This window comes from Oncorhynchus mykiss, chromosome 13 (genome assembly GCF_013265735.2).
Source record: "Oncorhynchus mykiss isolate Arlee chromosome 13, USDA_OmykA_1.1, whole genome shotgun sequence".
NCBI lineage: Eukaryota > Metazoa > Chordata > Actinopteri > Salmoniformes > Salmonidae > Oncorhynchus > Oncorhynchus mykiss.
In genome coordinates this window covers 30,421,195-30,432,103 of record NC_048577.1, presented here as the reverse complement: position 1 = coordinate 30,432,103, position 10,909 = coordinate 30,421,195, and the positions used below count along the sequence as shown (strand labels likewise).

General features: G+C 41.8%; 1 protein-coding gene across 2 annotated transcripts in view; it reads left to right on the top strand.

Annotated features, from left to right (window-relative positions):
• The first annotated feature begins 863 nt into the window (after positions 1-863).
• The window catches only part of LOC110486086 (EGF-containing fibulin-like extracellular matrix protein 1), a 40,058-nt gene continuing 30,012 nt past the window's right edge, over positions 864-10,909 (top strand). Inside the window, exons 1-2 of one of the 2 annotated variants that reach the window (XM_021557430.2) lie at positions 864-1,068; positions 3,062-3,152. In XM_021557430.2, coding sequence (XP_021413105.1) covers positions 3,072-3,152 — 81 coding nt within the window. In that variant the 5' untranslated portion in view covers positions 864-1,068; positions 3,062-3,071. Of the gene's footprint in view, positions 1,081-3,061; positions 3,153-10,909 lie in introns of both variants that reach the window. The other variant, XM_021557429.2, reaches the window with a different exon arrangement.

The window sequence follows — 10,909 nt, the reverse complement described above, 5'->3', positions numbered from 1 at the left end:
ACTTTACAATATTTTTACTTAAGTACTTTACAGTGGTTTTTGAGACGTGGAGTCAACAAAAGCTGCAATCACTAGGTATTTTGTAGCAAATTAAATATATTTTATACATAAGCTCTTTTTTTTTTTTTTTACCAAAACTGACAACTGTGTTCATTTGCATGACAATTAATTGTGACCCAAAATTCCATAATTGTCCCATCTCTAGTTGGTTTCTCTGACCCTGGGGATATGTTAAGCCCCCCAACATTCTGTATTGTTCAGTTGAAGTTATAATTAAAAGTGTACAGTTTGCTATGACATCTGTGGTCATCTGTCCTTCAAACCTAACACTAGTCTTAGGCTTATAAATCAAGGGTTGCTTCATTAATTTAAATAAATGTAAATCTTACAGGCAGAGGCTGTCAGAGGAACTGTGATAACGGAAGAATCTCAATTGTCCCCTCTGACCTTCTCCAATGGGTTTTGAGAAGGAAGGGAGGAGAACGGACATCAGGAGTATCCAATTGAGATTGTCCCTGTGTTGTCAATGTTAGGATATAAATTGGATGTTCATCATTGATTAGTAATGACGATAAAATCCTGTCTGTCATCTGAACTAATTGAGATGGTAGTTGCCTGTCAAGATTAAAGTTACGATTTATAGAGCTCCTGTATGTCTGGTCTTAGACTTCATATAGTTTACGCTACACTCTCTGATCCCTCTAAACAGGGCTTAACAATTACATTGGAACAAAAACATTCTGGCCCTGACTGGCAGTGCCAAGTTGTCCTATTACATCTACCTGCCTCAATATTTTCACATCTCCGGTAGAGGGGGCGCAATGCTTTTTATTAGATACAGTAAAAATTACTTTGCAACGTTAAAGAGACAAAAACCTTTGACGCGGATGTAACCTGTAAAGATAGCACCACCTCCCGATCCTTTTGTTACCCTGTGATAGCCTGGTAATTTGTACATAAGTGTACTGATTTCAGGGAGAAGTTGCTTCTTCAGACTCACCATCACTTCTGACGGGACCCTCCGGAGGAAAATAATCAATTCAATATTGATACACTCCCAACTAAAAAGTAATTTTACAGGTAAATTGCAATCTTATCGAATGCAAATGAAACCGTACATTGCATAGCCTAACGTTACATTTTGCACTACTCCAAATTAGGTTGCATGTCATTATGATACTAATCTACATTTGATCTGTTGAATTGAATGCGCATTGTTCAGGAGACGTTAAATTATTTATTACAAATCCAATATATGATGTTTGTATATATTGCATCATTGTTATAATCGGAAATTGGTTTTGTTTATAATCGCTGCATCAGACATTCGCACCATGTCGGAATTGACCGTTTCTATTCTAGGCCAATTTATGTATTTGACAGGGACAATGCATTAATTAACATTTAATGTGCCAGATTTAGCCAGTTTGGTAGTTTTCATCTGTAGTCCCTGGGAAGATAGTTGGCTATCTAGCCTGTGGTTTATCTTGTAACTCAAACGTTACTACGTGGGGCGATTAGTGTTAAAATATGTTATGTTGATAACGCTAGATACGACACCAATAGGATATAATGATTTATTAAACTTTAAAGTACTTACATTATTAACAAGAGCTAAACGCGGAATGGGGATGTACTTTCAGAGAAAACATGAAACTGATAGGGTGATTCAGAAGGTAGCTGGAGGGAGATTTGAACCTTTGCCAATAAAAAAGTGAATGCAACCTGGTCTCAGAGCATTTCGTATCATTCAGTAAGTACATTTGTGACACTCCATTTAGTTATCTTATGGTATGTATTAATTTGTGGATGTCGCAAGGTTAGGGGAAGGATTAGCTCTAATGATAAGTTGTTGCCAATTAGCTAAAAACAAGTAGTAAGTAATTAGCAAAAATGCTAAAGTTGTCTTCGAGATTCAAACATGCAACCTCTTATGATTTTCCCTTAAGTAACATTCTGTCTCATGTAACCATACCAAACGGAACATATCATACTAAATTGGGTGTCCTGGATTTACTTTTACTGTGTTACATCTAGTCTATGAGACCTGGCTGTGCTCCCAATGGAGATGTTTGTACTTGCCTAACAATTACTTTCCTGATGTAATTATTTTTCTTAACAACATACCAACTGATGGTGCAATAAAGACACTTTACAATTGGTTTTCACTCTGCACGCATGCACACACACACACACACACACACACACACACACACACACACACACATACACACACACACACACACACACACACACAGCCAATTATTCTGTAGTCAAGTTCACTGTTGTAATTATGGAGGAGAATGGCAGAGTCATAGCTGTGTGATTTACTAGTGTCTGCATCCCAGCTGACCCACTATTTGGGACAATCTTAATACATACAGTACCTACTTTTTCAGACACTGGATACGCAATATCGATATGCCAGCATCAGCTCCTTGAGCATTAGGCATTGTGGTATTACTGTAAGTTTGCCACAGGTCATGCCCTGGAATTTGAACATGATTTTCCAAGCATTTCCTGTTTTCAATGAAGGGACATCGTGCAAAGGGGATGTTGCTCTATCCAGCTTAGGAAAATAGTTAAATAGTAATAGAATGTGCTGAATTCTTCATTAAGGAAGTTTTTCTATACAGGTCATAATGCCAATTTTCAAATAGTAATGGCAATTATAATGTATGCACCATATAATGTTATAATCAGCATATCTAGCCTGTGGTTTATCTTATATAATTTCATGATAATATAACATAAAACGGACAGAGCTATGAATTTGGTTTGTGAGAATCATGTCCATGCTGACACAGATCTCAACTTAGTGCCTTCCTCAGCATGTGTTAGAAAACTGGAGTGAGTGAGTACTGGCCATGGGAATGTCACAGGAAGGTTGTGGACTACCATTTGGGAAACATAAAGAAAACTTGACCAAATTAGATGTATTCTGCAAACATTTTGCCATTGTATACAGACATTTCTGGAACATTCTGAGACTCAACATGTTCACAAGGACACTTACTTGAAAAACACATTTTCTCACTCAATCTTTTTCTCAATGTCGCAGGGACGTCACAATGCTACGGATTTACTTGTGCTTGAGTGTTGTTGTCAACGTGGCCGTCTCGCAGGAAGCTGAGGAACCCATCTCATACACGGCAAGTGCCACTCTCACAACCTCCACATGCATACACTGCAGTGCATGCTGCAACAAAAAAAATAGCACTAAAAGACGCAGCTCCTTACCGAAAAAACAGGCTTCTGTTCAACAGTTGTGGCAACTCTTTGGTAAATTTTTGTGCCAAGCTCAAATTTTCAGTTTTGTGGCAAACTGGCGTCAAATTTGCAGTGACTTGTGAACTTCTGGAAAACAATTCTAGAAAGCTTGTAGCGAACATCTATTGTTTCCTGCAACATATGAATATACCAATTAGTTCAGATTTTTGGTTACTTTCTGTATTAACAACATTTAATGCAGTGTTGGGGAGTAGTGAACTACATGTACACTGAACAAAACTATAAACGCAACATGTAGCAATTTCAACAATTTTACTGAGCTACAGTTCATATAAGGAAATCAGTCAGTTGAAATCAATTCATTAGGCCCTAATCGATGGATTTCACATGACTGGGACTACAGATATGATTATGTTGGTCATACACACCTTAAAAAAAGGTAGGGGCGTGGATCAGAAAACCCGTCAGCATCTGGTGTGACCACCATTTGCCTCATGTAGTGCGACACATCTCCTTAGCATAGAGTTGATCAGGGTGTTGATTGTGGCCTGTTGAATGTCCTTCCACTCTACTTCAATGGCTGTGCAAAGTTGCTGGATGTTGGCGGGAACTGGAACACGCTGTCATACACATCGATCCAGAGCCACTCCGACATCGATCGTCCTAATATTAATGTATTTCTTCATTCCATTCTTTTACTTTTAGATTTGTGTATTGTTGTGAATTGTTAGATACTACTGCACTGTTGGAGCTAGGAACACAAGCACAAACACCCTCAATAACATCTGCTAAATATGTGTATGTGACCAATAGATTTGATTTGAGAGCATCCCAAACATGCTCATTGGGTGGGTGACATCTCTGGTGAGTGTGCAGGCCATGGAAGAACTGGGCCATTTTCAACTTTCAAGAATTGTGTACAGATCCTTGCAATATCACTCTGAAACATGAGGTATGAATGGCACAACAAAGGGCCTCAGGATCTCATCACAGTATCTCTGTGCATTCAAATTGCCATCGATAAAATGCAATTGTGTTTGTTGTCCATAGCTTATTCCTGCCCATACCATAACCCCACTGCCACCATGGGGCATTCTGTTCACAATGTTGACATCAGCAAACTGCTCGCCCATATGACGCCATCTGCCTGGTACAGTTGATTCAGCCGTGAAGAGCACACTTCTCCAGCATGCCAGTGACCATCGAAGGTGAGCATTTGCCCACTGAAGTTGGTTATGACACCGAACTGCAGTCAGGTCAAGACCCTGGTGAGGACGAGGAGCAGGAAGATGAGCTTCCCTGAGACGGATTCTGACAGTTTGTGCAGAAATTCTTCTGTTGTGCAAACCGACAGTTTCTTCAGCTGTCTAGGTGGCTGGTCTCAGACGATCCCGCAGGTTAAGAAGTCGGATGTGGAGTTCCTGGGCTGGTGTGGTTACACGTGGTCTGCGATTGTGATGCCAATTGGATAAACTGCCAAATTCTCTAAAACGGCTTATGGTAGAGAAATTAACATTCAATTTTCTGGCAATAGCTCTGGTGGACATTCCTGCAGTCAGCATGCCAATTGCATGCTCCCTCAAAACAACATCTGTGGCATTGTGTTGTGTGGAAAAACTGCACATTTTAGTGGCCTTTATTGTCCTCAGCACTGTGTAATGATCATGCTTAATCAGCTTCTTGATATGCCACGCGTGTCAGGTGGATTAATTATCTTGCAAAGGAGAAATGCTTACTAACAGGGATGTAAAGAAATTTGTGAACAATTTGAGAGAAATACATTTTTGTGCACATGGAACATTTCTGGGATATTTTATTTCAGCTCATGAAACATGGGACCAAGATGTTACATTTATATTTTTGTTCAGCATATTTCAACTAGTAATTTAACTACATTTTCCAGTAGCTTGGTGGTAGTTGAGATATGTTCAAATCTAGGTAGTTAACAACTTTTTTTTGATGTTTTTTTATTTTTATTTTACCCCTTTTTCTCCCCAATTTCGTGGTATCCAATTGTTGTAGTAGCTACTATCTTGTCTCATTGCTACAACTCCCGTACGGGCTCGGGAGAGACGAAGGCTGAATGTCATGCGTCCTCCGATACACCGATACACCAGCCGTACTGCTTCTTAACACAGTGCGCATCCAACCCGGAAGCCAGCCGCACCAATGTGTCGGAGGCTACACCTGGCAACCTTGGCTAGCGCGCACTGCGCCCGGCCCGCCACAGGAGACAAGGAGATCCCTACCAACCAATCCCTCCCTAACCCGGACGACGCTGTACTGCTGTGCGTCGCCCCACAGACCGGGAGGGTCGCGGCTGGTTACGACAGAGCCTGGGCGCGAACCCAGGGACTCTGATGGCACAGCTGGCGCTGCAGTACAGCGCCCTTAACCACTGCGCCACCCGGGAGGCCTCAACAACCTTTTTACCAGGTAGTGGTGCAGCTAACTACTGGAACTACACAGTACTTTGTTTGCAAAAATGTTATAAATTATGGGTGAAGTAGGCAATCATTTACTTTATTTTTCAGGCATGAAACCTGCCCAATTCTCACTTAAAACATGGTCTATTAAACACAAAAACTTTCTGTTAAGATATGACCACAACGTGATCTGTTCTTGCAATTTGTGGTCTATGACATTTCAGATATACATGATCATTTTTTCACGAGGTAGTTTAAATGCAGTGAACTACCTTTTCAAAGTAACTTTAGGTAGCCCTTTACACTCGTACTTGTATACGGGTTGGAAATGGCAGATTTGGACACTGACAAGAGTGTAAATTTGAACACAGTGGCTGTACAGTAACGTTTTCAATGTTACTGTACAGCCACAGATGGCGCCGATAGAGATGGCAGCTTCGCTTCCAGTCCGGGAAGAACTATTGCAAGAACTATTGGGAAGAACTATTGGATATCAGAGAGACATCAACTTACCAGCACAACCAGCACTACGACCAGGAATACAATTTTCCCAAAGCGGATTCTTTGTCTGTGTCACAAACTTCAAAATGAGCTGACCAAGGCGCAGCGTGCATTGAGTTCCACATCTTTTTAATACAAAGTGAAACAAAACTTACAATGACCGTGAAGTCGTAGTGCCCACACACACTAACACAAACAATATCCCACAAATCCCACGAAAAATAGCTACTTAAATATGATCCCCAATTAGAGACAACGATTACCAGCTGCCTCTAATTGGGAATCATACAAAACACCAACATAGAAAATATAAACTAGAACACAACATAAAAATATTAAACTAGAATACCCCTAGTCACGCCCTGACCTACTACACCATAGAGAAACAAGGGCTCTCTATGGTTAGGGCGCGACAGTCTGCACCTCCCAGGGCATTTGAACTGATTCCAGAGGCTGACCCAAAACAATGCTGCCAGAGGAGAGGGCGCCGGAGCGGTCTTCTAGTGAGGCTTCGGATGTGCGCACACCTCCCACTGCTTCCGAGTATATTACTCGCTAATGTCCAGTCCCTAGTTAACAAAGTTGACGAAATCAGGGTAAGCGTTGCTTTCCAAAGAGATATCTAGGATTGTAACATACTCTGTTTCACGGAAACATGGCTAGCTGGGGACATGCCGTCGGAGTCCATACAGCCAACGGGATTTTCAGTGCATCACGCTGACAGGAATAAACATCTCTGGTAAGAAGAAGGGCCGGGGTGTATGTTTCATGATTAATTACTTATGGTGTAATTCTAACAACATACAGGAACTCAAGTCCTTTTATTCACCTGACCTAGAATTCCTCACAATCAAATGCCGACCGTATTATCTCCCAAGAGAACTATCCTCGGTTATCCGTCACAGCCGTGTATATCCCCCCGCAAGCGGATACCAAGACGGCCATCGAGGAAGTTCACTGGACTTTATGCAAACTGGAAACCATATATCCTGAGGCTGCATTTATTGTAGCTGTGGATTTTAACAAAGCTAATTTGAGAAAAAGGCTACCTAAATTCTATCAGCATATCGATTGCTGTACACTAGTGAGTAACACATACGAAAATTGCTACTCTAACTTCTGCGATGCATACAAGGCCCTCCCCCGCCCTCTTTTTGGCAAATCTGACCATGACTCCATCTTGTTGCTCCCCTCCTATAGGCAGAAACTAAAACAGGAAGTGCCCGTGCTTAGTTCTATCCAACCCTGGTCTGCCCAATCGAATTCCAAGCTTCAAGATTGCTTTGATCACGTGGACTGGGATATGTTCCCGGGTAGCCTCAGATAATAACATTGACGTACAGTGGAGAAAAAAAGTATTTAGTCAGCCACCAATTGTGCAAGTTCTCCCACTTAAAAAGATGAGAGAGGCCTGTAATGTTCATAATAGGTACACTTCAACTATGACAGACAAAATGAGAAAATAAATCCAGAAAATCACATTGTAGGATTTTTAATGAATTTATTTGCAAATTATCGTGGAAAATAAGTATTTGGTCACCTACAAACAAGCAAGAATTCTGTCTCTCACAGACCTGTAACTTCTTCTTTAAGAGGCTCCTCTGTCCTCCACTCGTTACCTGTATTAATGGCACCTCTCTGAACTTGTTATCAGTATAAAATACACCTGTCCACAACCTCAAACAGTCACACTCCAAACTCCACTATGGCCAAGACCAAAGAGCTGTCAAAGGACACCAGAAACAAAATTGTAGACCTGCAATAGGTAAGCAGCTTGGTTTGAAGAAATCAACTGTGGGAGCAATTATTAGGAAATGGAAGACATACAAGACCACTGATAATCTCCCTCGATCTGGGGCTCCACGCAAGATCTCACCCCGTGGGGTCAAAATGATCACAAGAACGGTGAGCAAAAATCCCAGAACAACACGGGGGACCTAGTGAATGACCTGCAGAGAGCTGGGACCAAAGTAACAAAGCCTACCATCAGTAGCACACTACGCCGCCAGGGACTCAAATCCTGCAGTGCCAGACGTGTCCCCCTGCTTAAGCCAGTACATATCCAGGCCCGTCTGAAGTTTGCTAGAGAGCATTTGGATGATCCAGAAGAAGATTGGTAAAAAATCAACTCGTCGTGTTTGGAGGACAAAGAATGCTGAGTTGCATCCAAAGAACACCATACCTACTGTGAAGCATGGGGGTGGAAACATCATGCTTTGGGGCTGTTTTTCTGCAAAGGGACCAGGACGACTGATCCGTGTAAAGGAAAGAATGAATGGGGCCATGTATCGTGAGATTTTGAGTGAAAACCTCCTTCCATCAGCAAGGGCATTGAAGATGAAACGTGGCTGGGTCTTTCAGCATGACAATGATCCCAAACACACCGCCCGGGCAACGAAGGAGTGGCTTCGTAGGAAGATTTGCAAGGTCCTGGAGTGGCCTAGCCAGTCTCCAGATCTCAACCCCATAGAAAATCTTTGGAGGGAATTGAAAGTCCGTGTTGCCCAGCAACAGCCCCAAAACATCACTGCTTTAGAGGAGATCTGCATGGAGGAATGGGCCAAAATACCAGCAACAGTGTGTGAAAACCTTGTGACTTACAGAAAACATTTGACCTCTGTCTTTGCCAACAAAGGGTATATAACAAAGTATTGAGATAAACTTTTGTTATTGACCAAATACTTATTTTCCACCATAATTTGCTAATAAATTCATAAAAAATCCTACAATGTGATTTTCTGGATTTTTTTTCCTCATTTTGTCTGTCATAGTTGAAGTGTACCTATGATGAAAATTACAGGCCTCTCTCATCTTTTTAAGTGGGAGAACTTGCACAATTGGTGGCTGACTAAATACTTTTTTGCCCCACTGTATATGCTGACTCGGTGAGTGAGTTTATAAGGAAGTGTATAGGAGATGTTTTTCCCACTGTGACTGCGAATTGATGGCGCCATTCGCGCAAAACTGAGAGCACGTACCACCGCATTTAATCATGGCGAGGTGACTGGAAATATGGCCAAATAGTTATTCCCTCCGTAAGGCAATCAAACAAGCAAACTGCCAATATAGAGACAAAGTGGAGTCGCAATTCTGGGACAGAGAGATAGAAGCTGTTTTTCAATCTCAAGCCATCAGATTGTTAAACAGCCACCACTAGCACAGAGGCGGTTGCCTACTTACAGACTTGATATCATTGGCCACTTTAATAAATGGAACACTAGTCACTTTAAAAATGCCACTTTAAGAATGTTTACATATCTCGCATTGCTCATCTCATATGTATATAATGCATACTGTATTCATTACTATCTATTCTTTACTATCCATTGCATCTTCCCGCTCTGTCACTGCTCATCCATATATTTTATACTTATATATTCTTATCCCATTCCTTCACTAGATTGTGTTATTAGGTTTTGTTGTGGAATTTGTTAGATATTAGGGTTGTTGTGGAATTGCTAGATATTACCTGTTAGATACTGCTGTACTGTTGGATCTAGAAGCATAAGCATTTTACTACACTCGCAAAAACATCTAACAATAAAATTTGCTTTGATTTGAACATGCTATACATGACGTCAGATCTCAGGGTCTCCACTTCACAGCTCTGTATGGGTTTTGACTGACAGCCGTTCTGAACTTGGGCACCACGTGCCAGTGATGCGTAGGCTGACTCATAACCCGCAGTCCCCACAGTTATACTGCGGGGAAGGCAGGTTTAGGGTCATGCAATATGGTGTGGATGAAGGGCGGGTGGGGGGCAGGTTAAATAAAGAGAACATAATAGCCTACTGTAGCCTACTGTTCAGATGGAATAAATTAAATCTGACTGTAGGTCTATAATCTTAATATTAATTCCTGCAGAATGAAGCATTTCTTCCAGTAAAATGATACACCAACTGTATGCAAAATTTTGACTCAGGAACTGGAGTGGATAAATATTATTATTTCTTTCAGCATCTTGAGAGAATGTTAATGTGCAGTTAGATTCAGGCTGTATCACAACCAGCCGTGATTGGGAGTCCCATAGGACCGGCTCACAATTGGCCCAGCGTCATCCGGGTTTGGCCGGTGTAGGCCGCCATTGTAAATAAGAATTTGTTCTTAACTGACTTGCCTAGTTAAATTAAGGTAAGGGGCCTCCCGAGTGGCGCACGGGTCTAAGGCTGTGCCACTAGAGCCGGCTGCGACCGGGAGGCCCATGGGGCGGCGCACAATTGACCCAGTGTCGTCCGGGTTAGGGGAGGGTTTGGCCGGCAGGGATATCCTTGTCTCATCGCACACTAGCGACTCCTGTGGTGGGCCGGACGCAGTGCACGCTGACCAGGTCGCCAGGTGTAAGGTGTTTCCTCTGACATATTGGTACGGCTTGCTTCCGGGTTGGATGGACAATGTGTCAAGAAGCAGTGCAGCTTGGTTGGGTTGTGTTTTGGAGACACATGGTTCTCGACCTTCGCCTCTCCTGAGTCCGTACGGGTGTTGCAGCGATGAGACAAGGCTGTAACTCCTACCAATTGGATACCATGAAATTTGGGACAAAAATGGGGTGTTAATACAAAAAACAACTATAAAAAATAAAAATAAATTAAATGTGAAAAAAAGATACTGTCTGTAGAGATGCTATCTTTATCAGCATCCTTAAAGCTAATAGTATTTCAACCACATAAAATATGCATCCGAACTGAAATCTAATATGTTGGGTCGTTTTCACAGCTTTCTCTTTCCTTTCCTTGCAACCGTTCAAACTGATG